General features: G+C 49.2%; 1 protein-coding gene across 2 annotated transcripts in view; it reads left to right on the top strand.

Moving 5' to 3' along the window:
• CFAP74 (cilia and flagella associated protein 74) overlaps window positions 1-18,832 on the top strand; it is a 365,782-nt gene that overhangs the window by 187,089 nt on the left and 159,861 nt on the right. For both annotated transcript variants that reach the window (XM_075327962.1, XM_075327961.1), the window contains exons 20-21: window positions 1,445-1,567; window positions 9,611-9,732. In XM_075327962.1, coding sequence (XP_075184077.1) covers window positions 1,445-1,567; window positions 9,611-9,732 — 245 coding nt within the window. The remainder of the gene's footprint in view (window positions 1-1,444; window positions 1,568-9,610; window positions 9,733-18,832) is intronic.

Here is an 18,832-nt window from a genome sequence, read left to right as displayed (position 1 = left end):
GGGGGCGTGTCTGACTGCAACCAATCATAGGCGCCGGTGGGCGGGGGAAGCAGGGAATATGTAATGGATTAATGAGCCGCCGGCATTTTCAAAAGAGAAGAAGCCGCCACAGTGTGAACGCCGTGCAGCGCCGTACCGGTGATCGTAGATCAGTGAGTATGAGAGAGCGGGTGGGAGGGAGAGACCGACAGACAGAGAGAGAGATAGAGACATAGAGAGAGAGAGACCGACCGACAGAGAGAGAAAGACGAAAGACCTGCTTTTGTTATGTTAAATAAAAACATGTGGATCGCAATAATAATGCATTGCAAGCGCACTGCTGAACATTTTGGCAGCGATTTACTACAACTCATTGATTTCAATGGGTGTAGATTGCAGCCAAAATGGCAAAAACAATTGACATGCTGCTTCTTTGAACGCATGGTTTTTGACCAAAATTATGCAAATTAAACGCAGCGTTTGGAAACGCAAAGTGCGGACAAGAAATTCACATTTTCGATAGACTTTGCTGTAAAATCAAAACGCATGCCTTTTGGCATGAAAACGCTGCAGTTCAAAACGGACCTAAAATGCAGCTGAAACGCAGGTGGAAACGCAAAGTGCGGTCACAGCCTAAAGGCTACTTTACACGCTGCGATATCGGTCCCGATATCGCTAATGTGGGTACCCGCCCCCATCTGTTGTGCGACGCGGGCAAATCGCTGCCCGTGCCGCACAACATCGCGCAGACCCGTCACACATACTTACCTGCCCGGCGACGTTGCTGTGACCGGCGAACCGCCTCCTTTCTAAGCGGGCGGTCCGTGCGGCGTCACAACGACGTCACTGAGCGGCCGCCCAATAGTAGCGGAGGGGCGGAGATGAGATGTGTGCTGCCGCAGGAGCGACGAACTACATCGTTACTGCTGCAGTAACGATAATCGAGAATGGACCCCCATGTCACCGATGAGCGATTTTGCACGTTTTTGCAACGATGCAAAATCGCTCATCGGTGTCACACGCAGCAACATCGCTAATGCGGCCGGATGTGCGTCACAAATTCCGTGACCCCAACGACTCCGCATTAGCGATGTCGCAGCGTGTAAAGCCCCCTTTAGACCCAAGAATCTTCTTCCCTGCCGGGGAAGAGAGCCGTGCCCTCTCAAGTAGAATAAATTTTCACTATAAAAGAATAATGTGGCATTTAACTAAAGAATATCACATAGATCTACTATAGATCAGGATTTCTGAGATTGACTTGATTTTGGGATTCCTTCACAGTCAATAAATTTATTTTTTTTGTGGGGGGAGGGTAAGTATGGGGTGAATGGATTGTTCTTTTTTTACAATGCCATGGTATAGATGCTTCTATTACTGTTTTTGTTGCCAGTATTTGCTTTTTCATGCTTCTTTTCAGTTCTGCATTTTTGTTGCATGCTGATTTTGTTTGTCATCTGTATTTCAGGTGACAGATGGAGAGATAGGAGCCTTTTCCTCTGTGAAATTACCAGTTATGTTCACTCCAACCTTTCCAGGAAAATCAAGCTCGTTGTTTGAGATTACCTTTGCAAACCAAAGTTGCAAAACCGTAAGTGGCATTTTTGAATCCCGGTTAATAGATTTGTATCTGCCTAGAAACCTATGTTCCTTTATTCATCTCCATTACTGATTCTTAAAAATGTACTATAATATATTTTTTAGATAATGTTACAGTTTTCATTGTAAGCACTGAAGCAAAACGATGCTCTTACCTTTTCTGCAGCTAAGTCTCAAGCTTTATTGTACAGACTGAGGCAGGATGATCAAGTCATCTCAATAACATTGTAAAGCAGAGGATTTAATAATAGATAGCGCTTTATGTTATCTTTTACTTGAAATTATAAGTTAGTCCATTGACCTATTTCTGCCCAGCAGCTTGTTAGCTGCCATAAATCAAACACACCATATTGCACTGTCTATGCTATATACCATGTTTTTCCAAAAATGAGACGCTGTCTAAGGCTATGTACCCACAGAATTATGCACCCGCGGATTTTGCCGCGGAAAACTTGCAGATTTATCTGCATTTTCTAGATAAATCCGCAGCTTTTAGCAAGTATAAACACTCTCCATGTTATCCTATGGGACATGAGGAGTACTGTGTCCATGCTGCGGTATGTGTGGCTGCGGAACATGCTGTGGATGTAACGCAGCCGCACGTAACTGCATGTCAATTATTCCTGCGGAAATACCTGCGGAAATCCCACCTCTCCACTATGGAGATAGAGGCTGAGACTTCCACAGGTAAGTCGCATGAATGTCCGCAGGTTTACCACATATATTCACTGGAATACCGCAGCAATGGATAATTGCGGATTCCGGGAAACCTGCAGACGTACCTGCGGATATATCCGCAGGTACATAGCCCCATGGGCACATAGCCTTAAGCGGGCTTTACACGCTACGATATCGTTAATGATTTATCGTCGGGGTCTCGTTGTTTGTGGCGCACATCCGGCTTCATTAATGAGATCGCAGCGTGTGACACTTATGTGCGACCTAAAACGATCGAAAAAGCGGCCAAAACCGTTTGCTGCGGAGAGGTCGTCCTAAAACAAAAAATCGTTCTCTTCTAATTAGCGATGTTGTTCCTCGTTCCTGCGGCAGCACACATCGCTATGTGTGACACCGCAGGAACGACGAACATCTCCTTACCTGCGTCCACCGCCAATGCGGAAGGAGGGAGGTGGGCGGCATGTTTACGTCCCGCTCATCTCCGCCCCTCTGCTTCTATTGGACGGCTGCCGTGTGACGTCGCTGTGACGCCGCACGACCCGCCCCCTTAGAAAGGAGGCGGATCGCCGGCCACAGCGATGTCGCAGGACAGGTAAGTACGTGTGACAGGGGTAAGCGAGGTTGTGCGCGACGGGCAGCAATTTGCCCGTGACGCACAACCGACGGGGGCAGGTACGATCGCTAGCTATCTCGCTAGCGAGATCGCAGCGTGTAAAGCCCGCTTTATACTTTTTCTTGCCGTGAAACAAGCACTACGGCTTATTTTTAGGTAGCTCTTATTCTTGGGCAAACATGGTTGAGGGTAAGGACCGTTTCACACATCTGGCATTTCGCCGGATTGCTGGATCCGGCACACTCCAGTAAAGTGTAATACTGTACAATGGCATCGCGGCACCTCCGGTCACATGCTGTCATTTGACCGGGGCTTGCCGCGATGCCATTGTACAGTATTAACACTGTACTGGAGTGCTCCGGATTCGGCAATTTGGCGAAATGCCGGATATGTGACACTAGCCTTAGTTAACCCCTCCTAAAAAGCAGACTCCCCCTTCCCAGGAGAATCACACTTACTCACTGTGATCTTCGGTGTATATATATATATATATATATATATATAAATGTATATATATATATATATATATATATATATATATATATATTCTTTTATATTTTCTCGCCTTGCATCCATATGCAATGTGTTTTAAGCATCATCTTTTACATCAGGGGTCTCAAACACGCGGCCCGCGGGCCGCATGCGGCCCTTCAGGTGGCTTCTTGCGGCCCGCAGGCCCGTGGACCTGGTAAAGATGGCGACCGGTGCAGGGGCCGCAGCTGTCAGTTATTTATTTCAGCCTACAGTTTTGTGTTTGCCGCGCACAGTGAAGTTCTCGCTGCAGAACGCAATGACAGCCGCCTGCCAATCAGAGGCAAGCACCTGCTGCATATGACCTCAGATGCTTGCCTGTGATTGGCCAGTGGCTGTTGTGCAGTGAGAACTGCTCTGCACGCGCCGGCCGAACGTTCAGCGATGACAGCAGCTGTGATCATTACCTGGTCCACGTGCCTGCGTGCCGCTGACAGCAGGTGAGAAGAATGTTTTCGTGTTGCTGGCTGAGGCTGCAGTCTCTGTGTGTGTGTGTGTGTGTCTGTCTGTCTGTGTCTCATGCCGTGTGTGTGGTTCTGTTGCTGGCTGAGGCTGCACTGTGTGTGTGTGGTAGCTGAGGCTTCACCGAGTCCACGTGCCTGCATGCCGCTGACAGCAGGTGAGAAGAATGTGTTCGTGTGTGTTAGCTGAGGCTGCACAGGGTGGGGGGGATGTGTATTTGCTGAGGCTGCACAGGGTGGGGGGGGTGTGTATTGGCTGAGGCTGCACAGGGTGGGGGGGATGTGTATTGGCTGAGGCTGCACAGGGTGGGGGGGATGTGTATTGGCTGAGGCTGCACAGGGTGGGGGGGGATGTGTATTGGCTGAGGCTGCACAGGGTGGGGGGGATGTGTATTGGCTGAGGCTGCACAGGGTGGGGGGGATGTGTATTGGCTGAGGCTGCACAGGGTGGGGGGGATGTGTATTGGCTGAGGCTGCACAGGGTGGGGGGGATGTGTATTGGCTGAGGCTGCACAGGGTGGGGGGGATGTGTATTGGCTGAGGCTGCACAGGGTGGGGGGGATGTGTATTGGCTGAGGCTGCACAGGGTGGGGGGATGTGTATTGGCTGAGGCTGCACAGGGTGGGGGGGATGTGTATTGGCTGAGGCTGCACAGGGTGGGGGGGATGTGTATTGGCTGAGGCTGCACAGGGTGGGGGGGATGTGTATTGGCTGAGGCTGCACAGGGTGGGGGGGATGTGTATTGGCTGAGGCTGCACAGGGTGGGGGGATGTGTATTGGCTGAGGCTGCACAGGGTGGGGGGGATGTGTATTGGCTGAGGCTGCACAGGGTGGGGGGGATGTGTATTGGCTGAGGCTGCACAGGGTGGGGGGGGGGATGTGTATTGGCTGAGGCTGCACAGGGTGGGGGGGGGGATGTGTATTGGCTGAGGCTGCACAGGGTGGGGGGGGGATGTGTATTGGCTGAGGCTGCACAGGGTGGGGGGGGGGTATGTGTATTGGCTGAGGCTGCACAGGGTGTGGGGGGGGGATGTGTATTGGCTGAGACTGCACAGGGTGGGGGGGGGATGTGTATTGGCTGAGGCTGCACAGGGTGGGGGGGGGGATGTGTATTGGCTGAGGCTGCACAGGGTGGGGGGGGGGATGTGTATTGGCTGAGGCTGCACAGGGTGGGGGGGGGATGTGTATTGGCTGAGGCTGCACAGGGTGGGGGGGGGATGTGTATTGGCTGAGGCTGCACAGGGTGGGGGGGGGGATGTGTATTGGCTGAGGCTGCACAGGGTGGGGGGGGGATGTGTATTGGCTGAGGCTGCACAGGGTGGGGGGGGGGGATGTGTATTGGCTGAGGCTGCACAGGGTGGGGGGGGGATGTGTATTGGCTGAGGCTGCACAGGGTGGGGGGGGGATGTGTATTGGCTGAGGCTGCACAGGGTGGGGGGGGGGGATGTGTATTGGCTGAGGCTGCACAGGGTGGGGGGGGGATGTGTATTGGCTGAGGCTGCACAGGGTGGGGGGGGGGATGTGTATTGGCTGAGGCTGCACAGGGTGGGGGGGGGGATGTGTATTGGCTGAGGCTGCACAGGGTGGGGGGGGGGATGTGTATTGGCTGAGGCTGCACAGGGTGGGGGGGGGGATGTGTATTGGCTGAGGCTGCACAGGGTGGGGGGGGGATGTGTATTGGCTGAGGCTGCACAGGGTGGGGGGGGGATGTGTATTGGCTGAGGCTGCACAGGGTGGGGGGGGGGGGATGTGTATTGGCTGAGGCTGCACAGGGTGGGGGGGGATGTGTATTGGCTGAGGCTGCACAGGGTGGGGGGGGATGTGTATTGGCTGAGGCTGCACAGGGTGGGGGGGGGATGTGTATTGGCTGAGGCTGCACAGGGTGGGGGGGGGGATGTGTGTGTGTGTGTGTTAGCTGAGGCACGTTGCTACAAGGGGACAAGGATGCACACATTTTTACAGAATGGGAAACAAGATGGGGCACATTACTACAAGATGTTGGCCAAAATTACTATGCGGTGGTTATTGTAAAACTGTATTACTTACAAAAAGGGGAAAAAATGTAAAAAAAGTGTGTGTGTATGTATGTATGTATATATATACATACATATACACACACTACACCTTTGTTATAATGGACAAATGAAAAATGTTCAAAAACAGTGATTCAAGGTTGTATAGAAAGAAAAAATGGTACCACTACCAATGTCACTTTGTCCTGAAAGGAATGCGGCCCCTCAAATTATTTTTTTCCTGTGTGCGGCCCATACACCCAGCCGAGTTTGAGACCCCTGTTTTACATCCTATAATACTCTGGATAAAAGTCCAGATGAGTAACAGTATGGAAGAGCTTGATTGACCTTCATGGAGCCCGGAGCAAGTGCCTTTGGGTGGAATTGGGCTATTTCTATGTGAACTAGACCACACCATTCTTTCATAAATCATCTAATAGAGTAAACTGAGTCCTGCATATTTTTTCAGTAAAATGAAATACACAAATATTTCAAAAGAAGATTTTATTTCCTTTCCGTTGGTTGAGAAATGTGATCAGGGAATTTTCCCAAAATATAGATGAACCATGAGATCATTACTCGTTTGATCCATTACCCAGCAGTAACAGATAGCATCAGACTTTCCTTCACTTTCTAAACTAATTGCAGCTTGCTAAAACTTTTTTCAGTCTTCCAGTTATCTCGCTTTTCTCCCAAGTAGGATTCTTAACCCCGGTTTCTTTTATAGTTGTGTACAAAGTTCATCTTATATTTTAATTGTCTGTTTTACAGTGTTTTATACCACAAATAATGTTCTAGCTTTAGGCATTCAAACATTTCCAAATGATGTCCAACCCAAAACAGTCCTCCCTGCTATTTGACATTTGGTCTTACAATGCTTAAAAAAAAAAACATAACACATACTGCCTTTCATTCACACGTTTCATCTTCAGTTTAGTTACCCAAATAGCAATATTGTACCAGTGCCACTTCCACCATATACTTCAAAAGCTGTTTTGATCCATGTGGTTTTGGAGGCGTTTATCATTTCTATATGGTGCTTTTAATGGCACATTTTCTGCTGTTGTAACCTCTCCAAAACCCGAAATAAAAACTGCATGAAAATCGCACGTTTTCCTATAATTTACGCATAGAAAATGCATCAAAGATTTTAAATAAAGCTTCTTTTTGTTAACACGTTAAAAAGGCGAAAAAAAAGATGTGCATAAAAGTTAAGTTTTTCATTCTAATGAGCAGGAAGTTTGTTACAAGAGGGTTTTTTCGATGTTGTTTTAGGAAAAAAAAATCTGTATGAGCATACTCTAAAGGGGGTGTTACACGCAGTGATATCACTGTTGTAAGCACTCGCCCCCGTCGTTTGTGCGTTACGGGCAAATCGCTGCCCATGGCGCACAAAATTATTTCGAGCCGTCACACGGGACTTGACTGCCTAGCGACGTCACTGTTGCCAGCGAACCGCCTCCTTACTAAGGGGGCGGTCCGTGCGGCGTCACAGCGGAGTCACTAAGTGGCCGCCCAATAGAAGCGGAGTGGCAGAGATGAGCGGGACGTAACCTCCAGCCCACCTCCTTCCTTCTGCATTGCCGGCGGTCGCAGGTAAGGTGAGGTTCGTCGTTCCCGAGGTGTCACACGTAGCGATGTGTGCTGCCTCGGGAACGATGAACAACCTGCGTCCTCTACAATCAACGATATTTTAAAAAGGAATGACGTGTCAACGATGGACGATAAGGTGAATATTTTCCATCGTTAACGGTCGATCCTTGCTGTGACACGCAACGACATCGCTAACGATGCCGGATGTGCATCACGGAATCCGTGACCCCGCGATATATCGTTAGATCCGCCGTTGCGTGTGACGCCGCCTTAAGTGTAAGTGCACACAATTCAGACATGCTATGTCCAAAACGCTGCAAACCTTGTTCATGCGCACCCACCCTTACAAGTACAGATGAGAGTACACATCCCTATGGTCAGGTCAGTACTGTGTGGCTGTTGGACAGAAGCCCTGAGGTCTTCAGTTTTTCTTTTGATTAGCCGGCCTGGTATGACGTCACATGTACGCAGTGGCTAATCGAAAGAGGAGCTGTGGATGTCAGGAGGTAGGTGTCACGGCAGGGGCGAGAGGCTATGCCGGCCATATAAGACAACACAAAGGGAAGAGGAAAGGAATGCCCTAAGGAAAGTGGGAAGTGGTGACCCCTGACTACAATCTTCAGCTCACCCTCACTGCCCTCACAGACCCTATACAGGTTCCACACCTGTCGGCAAGCTGCAATAACTTTTGGCCTTTTTTTACCCTAGCAAATTGGCCTTAAGTAAGGATGGAGGGTATGAACTCTTCTTCAACACCACTCTCACTAATGGAAGACACAAGGGAACAACTGCAATCACCAGACCCCTGGTAGATAGCAAAGACAACAGTTATCTGAGCTACAGCAACCACAGTAGTCTGGAGCAACAGAAAATGATTGCTCCACAGCTAAGTCAGGAACAAACTATACACCACACTCAAATATCCCTGTGGTGAGGTTTATAAAGGAAGTGAGAGGCTGGCAACTGAGATAGAAAACTGTCAGTTTCCCAGGGTCCTAGAGTCTGCTGCTGCAGAAAAAGGGAACTGTCAGATAACAACACATGCTGTTAATCTCTGTGATTTTCTAACACTCGCTGCTACAGGCTTGTCAGCTAGCCGTGATACATCTGTGACAGTAGGAGGCAGTTCTCAGAACTCCCACCCAACAGCCATTGATTACTGATCTGTCTGATGTACCAGGTCCTTGGAATCAAGTTGCATAAACTCCACTTGCAATGTTTAAAATAAACCTGCTGTACAGTCATCTTAATCTGTGTTGGTCACAAGTCTTAAAGGGAATCTGTCAGCAGGATTTTGCTATGTAATCTGAAGCCAGCATGCTGCAAGGGTTAAAACATAGAATTCAGGGATGCCTGTCTTGTCATGGTCCAATCTGTTGTTTGTTTAACCAGCAGGACTTTTCATTGCTTAGACTACAATGTAACATTTACAACAATCCGGCACATCCCCTCCTCTGACATCTCACTGTCAATGCTCAATCTCTATAGAGAGCCTTGTGTGGGCAGCGGTAGCTCTCTCAGCTCTGCTACATGTTAAATCTAAAAAATCTGATTGTGTCAGAACGGCTGCAGCCAGTAATCTAAGTGATACATCGTTGGATTCAGGATCTTTTTGCCTACATCATGCAGCTCTCATATGCAGTAGCAAAACCTGCTGACAAATTCCCTTTAATTGCCAGGCCATCTGTGATACCTTATGTGCAGTCACATGGGTTGCACACCCCTAACCCTGCTTTTCAATATTGATAAAAACGGTGTTGTACACATTACTATACTAAAAACTAAAACACCACTAAAATATATCTGTTGGTATCTGCTATATTTATGTATTCATCCGATTTTACACTGAGACGTGCATATGGGATGTATGGGAACAAATTGGTCAGGTTCCAATAGATGACATATTCCGGAGATATTCTTGTCTCCAAAAAATTATTGCTTCTAGGAGAGAGGGCACTGTACTTTTTGGAGGTTCTCGCACTTCTAGTGCCTATGGCTCCATAATACTGAACCATAAAGAATCTGCATGCCAACATCTAGGCTCCATGTATATGGCCTAAAGGTGGGTGGTTGTCAATGGTGAAATTACATTGAATTACCCTGTTAAAAGACCACTTGCTCTATTTGAAGGATGCATTTATTTTCAGATTCCTTTGATCGCCACTGGTTCTGCGATTGATGTTCCTGTGTATGTTCCAAACGCCAACATTGACCTGAAGATTTGCATGTACGATCGCCTCTATCAGGACAGCATTATCGTTAAAAACAGGTAGGAGAGCAACTCTGATTTCACAAGCTGGATTAACCTAATCACAACAGATTGAACACTAAACAATTTATCACAGTATCAAAAAGTTTGTGAAACAATTATCTAAAAACCTTTTTTTTTTGCAGAAATAGCACCACCCCTGTTTAGGGGCTGCATCTGGTATTGCAGTTCAGCTCAAGTGATTGAGGCCGAGCTACAATGCCAGACAGCTTGTGTATACACTGAGCAGCTATTATGACTGGTCACACGGAGCTGTTTCACCTCCAAAATTAAGCAATTTTGCAGGGAGAAGTGATAAAACCGCAAAGGCACATAGCTAATGTGATTTTAAGCCATAATAGGACCGCTGTAGGAAAGCATTATATACGTTGAGGACTAATTAGGAATAGTAATATATAATATTGTTCTCATGTTATATATTTTGGTTTTGTTTATTCTTGCTGATATTGGGAGAAAAATATAAACTAAAGAATATTTTTCACAATTTTTTTTTTCTTTACTACCACATTGGACCACTAAAAAAAAACATTTTAAACTTGGTCTCCTTTCCGTAGAATTTTTTTTTACATATCGGATATATGTTTCATTTCAATAGTGGTGGCACTAAATATAGCAAGTAGCTTTTGTTTTCTTTTTTTTTTACATTTTATTTATTTTTTATTTTTATTATTTTTATCAAATATTTATTTTACACATTATGCCCGCCCCACACCAAAAACTTTGGTGGCATTTCAACGTTTCAAGTGCATTTTTATATTGTCAATTTTCCCTGTAACTAAGTTTGTCATATTAGCCCAAGTTACAGAGCAAGTTGAGAATCCGGCTGGAATTAAAGATTTGATCTAGGTTTTCTACAACCCTTCAGTTTTTGCTCTCTCCTGGCACCCAGTTGATCATGTAATTGTTCATTCAGCACCGTGTATGCAGCGACCTGGAAGGCAGAATGGCAATAATCCAACTTTTCTTTGTCGCTCTATTGGGAGACCCAGACAATTGGGTGTATAGCTACTGCCTCCGGAGGCCACACAAAGTATTACACTTAAAAGTGTAAGGCCCCTCCCCTTCTGCCTATACACCCCCCGTGGGATCACGGGCTCCTCAGTTTTCATGCTTTGTGCGAAGGAGGCTGACATCCACGCATAGCTCCACTGTTTAGTCAGCAGCAGCTGCTGACTTTGTCGGATGGAAGAAAAGAGGGCCCATACTAGGGCCCCCAGCATGCTCCCTTCTCACCCCACTTTTGTCGGCGGTGTTTGTTAAGGTTGAGGTACCCATTGCGGGTACGGAGGCTGGAGCCCACATGCTGCTTTCCTTCCCCATCCCCTTAGGGCTCTGGGTGAAGTGGGATCCTATCGGTCTCCAGGCACAGAAGACCGTGCTCCGTCCACATCCCCTGGGAATCTGCTGGACATGGAGCTGAGTATCGTCAGGGACAGGGCCCTGCTACATTAAGGTACTCTGTGTCCCCGTACAAATCGCGCACACACAGACCAGCATTGCTGGGTGTGTTAGTGCGCCGGGGGCAGCAGCGCGGCGCGCTTGTGCTATTACTCACTGCAGCTTTGCTGAGTGAGTTTATGTATTAGGAACTGCCGCGCCGGCCGCTGCTGGCGGTTTTTACACTGCGGCGCGGCTGGGACTTGTGGTGCGCCGGGGACTTCCGCGCTGGCCGTGCTTATACGACGGCCGCGCTTATAAATCGAGTCCCCGGCTTTTGCGGCCTAGTTTCGTTTCGTTCCCGCCCCCAGGCCTGCCAGTCAGGGGAAGGGCGGGACGCTGTTCAGAACGTCAGCGCCGAGGGCTGGAGTCTGCTTAGCATACTCCAACCCCCCTCACTGGGCACAGTGGGACGCCAGTTTCCCGCACTTTGTCTGGGGCATGCCCACGGCCCGCCCCTCTCCACAGGACGCCGGCAGCCATTCCTGTTTGCAGTCTGAGTGGAGAAGGGAGACAAGCTCTGGGAGACCCAGACACGGGATTCTGGCGACCACACACCCGCTTTTGAGCGGGCGGTAAGCGGCACCTCGGGTGCTGACCCCACTAGTGCCGAAGTGTTCATTTGTACTTTATGCTTGTATGCTATACATTGCACTGTACGGTCGCTATCTTGGCTATATACCCTCCTAGATTGCTAGACAACAGCATGTCGTCCGCAAAAAGCAAGGGGGCCAAGGCACAGGCTTTCTATGCTACCTGTACCGCATGTGAGGCTGTTCTACCGGCAGGTGCCACTGACCCCCATTGTGTGCAATGTTCGGCCCCTGTAGCACTTGCTCAGCCGGGGCCTCTGCTAGAGGTGGCCCAAGGAGAACCACCTGTGAACACTGTCCAGGTGGCAGGGACGGAGTTTGCAGTTTTTGCTGATAGATTGTCGGTGACTATGACTAAAATCCTTGAGACTTTGCAGTCCAGACCGGTAACTCAGACCATGGGCACTGTTGATTCAATGCTCCCTGGCCCCCCTCATTTGGAACAAATCCGTGCTCCGGGGGGGTCCCATGCATCCCGGGGTGAAGGCTCTGACACGGACGACAGTCCCAGACAGCCTAAGCGAGCTCGCTGGGAGCGACCCTCGACTTCATCACACTGGTCAGGGTCCCAGCAGGAGGACTCTCTGTATGATGAGGCAGAGGTAGCTGATCAGGATTCTGATCCTGAGACCGCTCTTAATCTGGATACACCTGATAGTGAATGATCTCATAGCGTCCATCAATAAAATGTTGGATATTTCTCCCCCAGCTCCTCCAGTGGAGGAGTCAGCTTCACAGCAGGAGAAATTCCTTTTCAGGTATCCCAAGCGTAAATTGAGTACTTTTCTGGACCACTCTGACTTTAGAGAGTCAGTCCAGAAACACCACGCTTATCCAGATAAGCGTTTCTCCAAACGTCTTAAGGATACACGTTATCCCTTTCCCCCTGACGTGGTCAAGAGCTGGACCCAGTGTCCAAAGGTGGATCCCCCAATCTCCAGGCTTGCGGCTAGATCCATAGTTGCAGTGGAAGATGGGGCTTCACTTAAAGATGCCACTGACAGACAGATGGAGCTCTGGTTGAAATCCATCTATGAAGCTATCGGCGCGTCGTTTGCTCCAGCATTCGCAGCTGTATGGGCACTCCAAGCTATTTCAGCTGGTCTTGCGCAGATTGACACTGTCACACGTACATCTGTTCCGCAAGTAGCGTCCTTAACCTCTCAAATGTCTGCATTTGCGTCTTACGCTATTAATGCTGTCCTGGACTCTACGAGCCGTACGGCAGTGGCGTCCGCCAACTCCGTGGTTTTACGCAGAGCCTTGTGGTTAAGGGAATGGAAGGCAGATTCTGCTTCCAAGAAGTGCTTAACCAGTTTGCCATTTTCTGGTGACAGACTGTTTGGTGAGAGATTGGATGAAATCATTAAACAGTCCAAGGGTAAGGATTCATCCTTACCTCAGCCCAGACCAAATAAACCCCAACAGAGGAGGGGACAGTCGAGGTTTCGGTCCTTTCGAGGCTCGGGCAGGTCCCAATTCTCCTCGTCCAAAAGGACTCAAAAGGATCAGAGGAGCTCAGATTCTTGGCGGGCTCAGTCACGCCCAAAGAAAGTAGCCGGAGGAACCGCTACCAAGGCGGCTTCCTCATGACTTTCGGCCTCCTCTCTCCGCATCCTCGGTCGGTGGCAGGCTCTCCCGCTTTGGCGACATTTGGCTGCCACAGGTCAAAGACCGTTGGGTGAGAGACATTCTGTCTCACGGGTACAGGATAGAGTTCAGTTCTCGTCCTCCAACTCGATTCTTCAGAACTTCTCCGCCTCCCGACCGAGCCGATGCTCTTCTGCAGGCGGTGTGCTCTTTAAAGGCAGAAGGAGTGGTGATCCCTGTTCCTCTTCAGGAGCAAGGTCACGGTTTTTACTCCAATTTGTTTGTGGTGCCAAAAAAGGACGGGTCTTTCCGTCCTGTTCTGGACCTAAAACTGCTCAACAAGCATGTGAAAACCAGGCGGTTCCGGATGGAATCCCTCCGTTCCGTCATCGCCTCAATGTCTCAAGGAGATTTCCTAGCATCAATAGACATCAAAGATGCTTATCTCCACGTGCCGATTGCTCCAGAGCACCAGCGTTTTCTACGCTTCGTTATAGGAGACGAACACCTTCAGTTCGTAGCCCTGCCTTTCGGTCTGGCGACAGCCCCAAGGGTCTTCACCAAGGTCATGGCAGCAGTAGTAGCAGTCCTGCACTCTCAGGGTCACTCTGTGATCCCTTACTTGGACGATCTACTTGTCAAGGCACCCTCTCAAGAGGCATGCCAACACAGCCTGAACGTTGCGCTGGAGACTCTCCAGAGTTTCGGGTGGATCATCAACTTTTCAAAGTCAAATCTGACCCCGACCCAATCGATAACATACCTTGGCATGGAGTTTCATACTCTCTCAGCGATAGTGATGCTTCCGCTGGACAAACAGCGTTCACTACAGACAGGGGTGCAATCTCTCCTTCAGGGCCAGTCGCACCCCTTGAGACGCCTCATGCACTTCTTGGGGAAGATGGTAGCAGCAATGGAGGCAGTCCCTTTCGCGCAGTTTCATCTGCGTCCACTACAATGGGACATTCTCCGCCAATGGGACGGGAAGTCGACGTCCCTAGACAGGAACGTCTCCCTTTCTCAGGCGGCCAAGGATTCTCTTCAGTGGTGGCTTCTTCCCACCTCATTGTCAATAGGAAAGTCTTTCCTACCCCCATCCTGGGCGGTGGTCACAACGGACGCGAGTCTATCAGGGTGGGGAGCAGTTTTTCTCCACCACAGGGCTCAAGGTACGTGGACTCAGCAAGAGTCCACCCTTCAGATCAATGTTCTGGAAATCAGAGCAGTGTATCTTGCCCTACAAGCCTTCCAGCAGTGGCTGGAAGGCAAGCAGATTTGAATTCAGTCGGACAACTCCACAGCGGTGGCATACATCAACCACCAAGGAGGGACACGCAGTCGGCAAGCCTTCCAGGAAGTCCGGCGGATTCTGACGTGGGTGGAAGACACGGCATCCACCATATCCGCAGTTCACATCCCAGGCGTGGACAACTGGGAAGCAGACTTCCTCAGTCGCCAGGGTATGGACGCAGGGGAATGGTCTCTTCACCCGGACGTGTTTCAGGAAATTTGTCGCCGCTGGGGGATGCCGGACGTCGACCTAATGGCGTCCCGGCACAACAACAAGGTCCCGGCCTTCATGGCACGGTCTCACGATCTCAGAGCTCTGGCGGCGGACGCCTTAGTTCAAGATTGGTCGCAGTTCCGGCTGCCTTATGTGTTCCCACCTCTGGCGCTGTTGCCCAGAGTGCTACGCAAGATCAGGTCCGACTGCCGCCGCGCCATCCTCGTCGCTCCAGACTGGCCAAGGAGGTCGTGGTACCCGGATCTGTGGCATCTCACGGTAGGACAACCGTGGGCACTACCAGACCGGCCAGACTTGCTGTCTCAAGGGCCGTTTTTCCATCAGAATTCTGCGGCCCTGAGCCTGACTGTGTGGCCATTGAGTCCTGGATCCTAGCGTCTTCAGGATTATCTCAAGAGGTCATTGCCACCATGAGACAGGCTAGGAAACTAACCTCTGCCAAGATCTACCACAGGACGTGGAAGATATTCTTAGCCTGGTGCTCTGCTCAGGAAGTTTCTCCCTGGCCATTTGCATTGCCTACTTTTCTTTCCTTCCTGCAATCCGGGTTGGAAAAAGGTCTGTCGCTCGGCTCCCTTAAGGGACAAGTCTCTGCGCTATCTGTATTTTTTCAGAAGCGCCTAGCACGACTTCCTCAGGTACGCACGTTCCTGCAAGGGGTTTTTCATATCGTCCCTCCTTACAAGCGGCCGTTAGAGCCCTGGGATCTGAACAGGGTTCTAATTGCTCTCCAGAAGCCGCCTTTCGAGCCTATGAGGGATGTTTCCCTGTCTCGCCTTTCTCAGAAAGTGGCCTTTCTAGTAGCGGTCACGTCTCTTCGGAGAGTGTCCGAGCTAGCAGCGCTGTCATGCAAATCTCCCTTCCTGGTGTTTCACCAGGACAAGGTGGTTCTGCGCCCGATTCCGGAGTTTCTCCCTAAGGTGGTATCCCCCTTTCATCTCAATCAGGATATCTCCTTACCTTCTTTGTGTCCTCATCCAGTTCATCAATGTGAAAAGGATTTGCATTTGTTGGATCTGGTGAGAGCACTCAGAATCTACATTTCCCGCACGGCACCTCTGCGCCGCTCGGATGCACTCTTTGTCCTTGTCGCTGGCCAGCGTAAAGGGTCGCAGGCTTCCAAGTCAACCTTGGCTCGGTGGATCAAGGAACCAATTCTTGAAGCCTACCGTTCTGCGGGGCTTCCGGTTCCCTCAGGGCTGAAGGCCCATTCTACCAGAGCCGTGGGTGCGTCCTGGGCATTACGGCACCAGGCTACGGCTCAGCAGGTGTGCCAGGCGGCTACCTGGTCGAGTCTGCACACTTTTACCAAGCATTATCAGGTGCATACCTATGCTTCGGCGGACGCCAGCCTAGGTAGACAAGTCCTTCAGGCGGCGATTGCCCACCTGTAGAAAAGGGCCGTTTTTACGGCCCTATCATGAGGTATTATTTTACCCACCCAGGGATTGCTTTTGGACATCCCAATTGTCTGGGTCTCCCAATAGAGCGACAAAGAAGAAGGGAATTTTGTTTACTTACCGTAAATTCCTTTTCTTCTAGCTCTAATTGGGAGACCCAGCACCCGCCCCTGTTTTTTTGTTTACACATGTTGTTCATGTTGAATGGTTTCAGTTCTCCGATATTCCTTCGGATTGAATTTGCTTAAACCAGTTTATTGGCTTTCCTCCTTCTTGCTTTTGCACTAAAACTGAGGAGCCCGTGATCCCACGGGGGGTGTATAGGCAGAAGGGGAGGGGCCTTACACTTTTAAGTGTAATACTTTGTGTGGCCTCCGGAGGCAGTAGCTATACACCCAATTGTCTGGGTCTCCCAATTAGAGCTAGAAGAAAAGGAATTTACGGTAAGTAAACAAAATTCCCTTCTTTTCCTCTCATTGTGGAGTCTGGCTGTATCTGACAGCACCTCCTCACTCTTGCAGATATCCAATCTTGCGGATATATGTTTCATTTCAATAGGGGTGGCACTAAATATAGCAAGTGGCTTTTGTTTTCTTTTTTTTACATTTTATTTATTTTTTCTTTTTATTAGTTATATCAAATATTTATTTTACACATTATGCCCGCCCCACACCAAAAACTTTGGTGGCATTTCACCATTTCAGTGCATTTTTATATTGCCAATTTTCCCTGTAACTAAGCTTGTCATATTAGCCCAAGTTACAGATCAAGTTGAGAATCCGGCTGGAATTACAGATTTAATCTAGGTTTTCTACAACCCTTCAGCTTTTGCTCTCTCCTGCCACCCAGTTGATCACTTAATTGTTCATTCAGCACCATGAATGGCAATAATCCAACTTTGCTCTCTCATTGTGGAGTCTGGCTGTATCTGACAGCACCTCCTCACTCTTGCAGCTGCTTTTTGTGCAACGATGTTTTAGAACATCACTACAGAATAAAATGTGGCCCTCCCAAATGTTTAAAGTTTATGAGCGGTCTGCACAAAATGAAAGTACCTCTTCCAGCAAAAATGTTATTGTCACGATTCACCTTTGGCTCTGCTCCTTGGAGAGCCATTAGGTTTTGTCTATTGCTCAGTTATTTGTATTCCCCTGGTCCTTACCGGTGGGCAGGGCTTGTTTGGTGCCTCATTCCGGTAATCGCCTTGCTTTATCTGTGGACTGTTTCCCCCGGAACTTCACCAGTGATAGTTCCTGCTCTGCAATGTTCGCTTCTGGTTCCCGTGAGTTCGTTCTGATCCTCGTCTCGCTACTTCAACTCCTCTCCCTGCCCTCTGCTCCATCCGTCTTGTCTGTGCTCCCTGACTTCCTGACCCTTCGCTTGTCTGGTTCCCCCCTTTTTGTCCTTACGTTCCCCTTCGGCTACTGACTTTGGCTTACTCTCTGATTACAGTTCCGCTCCCCATCTGTACTTGACGTTACTGCCCAGCTACTGACCTTAAGCTTCCACGTGACTTTGGCTCCTCTTCCTTCTTTGCACTGACGTGACCTCCCGGCTCTGGCTCTCGGCTTGTACGACCATTCTGCTACCTCCCCATCTAGATACTGGTGACATCTAGTGGGCAGACGCCACATTACACCTAGGAGCTCTACATCTCTCCTGTGTACCTGCACCCCCTGGTGGTAGCATTACAGTTATCAGCTAAACGTTTCTAAATATATATAAGAATTTGGGTATATGCATTAAAATCCTTACTAGTCGCTTTCTTCCACGGTATCCAGCTTCATTCCACTCCTCTTTTGGATCGCATTACCACTTCTCATCTAAGTTGGCTGATACAGTGTGTCAATGAAAGCCTATAGAGTGTCAGGGGGAAGCTCCATAGACTTAAAGGGAACTTGTCATGTGAAAAAATGCTATTAACCTGCACCTTTGGGGTTAATCTGGAGGTCAATAGCGTTGTGATTCTGCCCAGTTTCACACTCAGAGCCCCACTGCCGGGAGGAAATTAACTTCATTCCTCCTCGCAGTGTTCGGTTTCCAGTCATAGGGGCAATGCTGCGGGTGAGTTCAGTCACCGCTCACTATACATATAATAACCGCCCCCTGCACTAACTGACAGCCGCGTCTAATGCTGAGCAATCAGTCAGTGTGGGGGGTGCCGTTGCAGCTGTCGCTCACTATACACTCAGCGGTGACTGAACTCATGCCGGCATCTCCCCTATGACTGGAATCCGAATATTGCCAGGAGGAATAAAGTTAATTTCCTACCGGCAGCAGGGCTTTAAGTGTGGGCTCCGCGCAGGTTCACAGTGCTATTAACCTGCGGATTAACCTCATCTCTGCAGGTTTTGTAGCGTTTTTTTCACATGACAGGTTCCCTTTAAATTGTAAATGTGACTGCTAGTCCACTCATAAACCCCTTTGTGATCCAGTGAGTCTGTTTAGAAGTTGCTAAATCCAGAAGAGGACCGAGCAATGCTGGAAACCAGGGAAAATAAGAATTGGTAACTATTGTAATGCATCTACACTTTATCACATATACAGTGGAACCT

Source organism: Anomaloglossus baeobatrachus, chromosome 11 (assembly GCF_048569485.1).
Source record: "Anomaloglossus baeobatrachus isolate aAnoBae1 chromosome 11, aAnoBae1.hap1, whole genome shotgun sequence".
In the NCBI taxonomy this organism is placed as follows: Eukaryota; Metazoa; Chordata; class Amphibia; order Anura; family Aromobatidae; genus Anomaloglossus; species Anomaloglossus baeobatrachus.
Note: the sequence above shows the minus strand (reverse complement) of the source record. Positions and strands in the feature narration are given on the sequence as shown.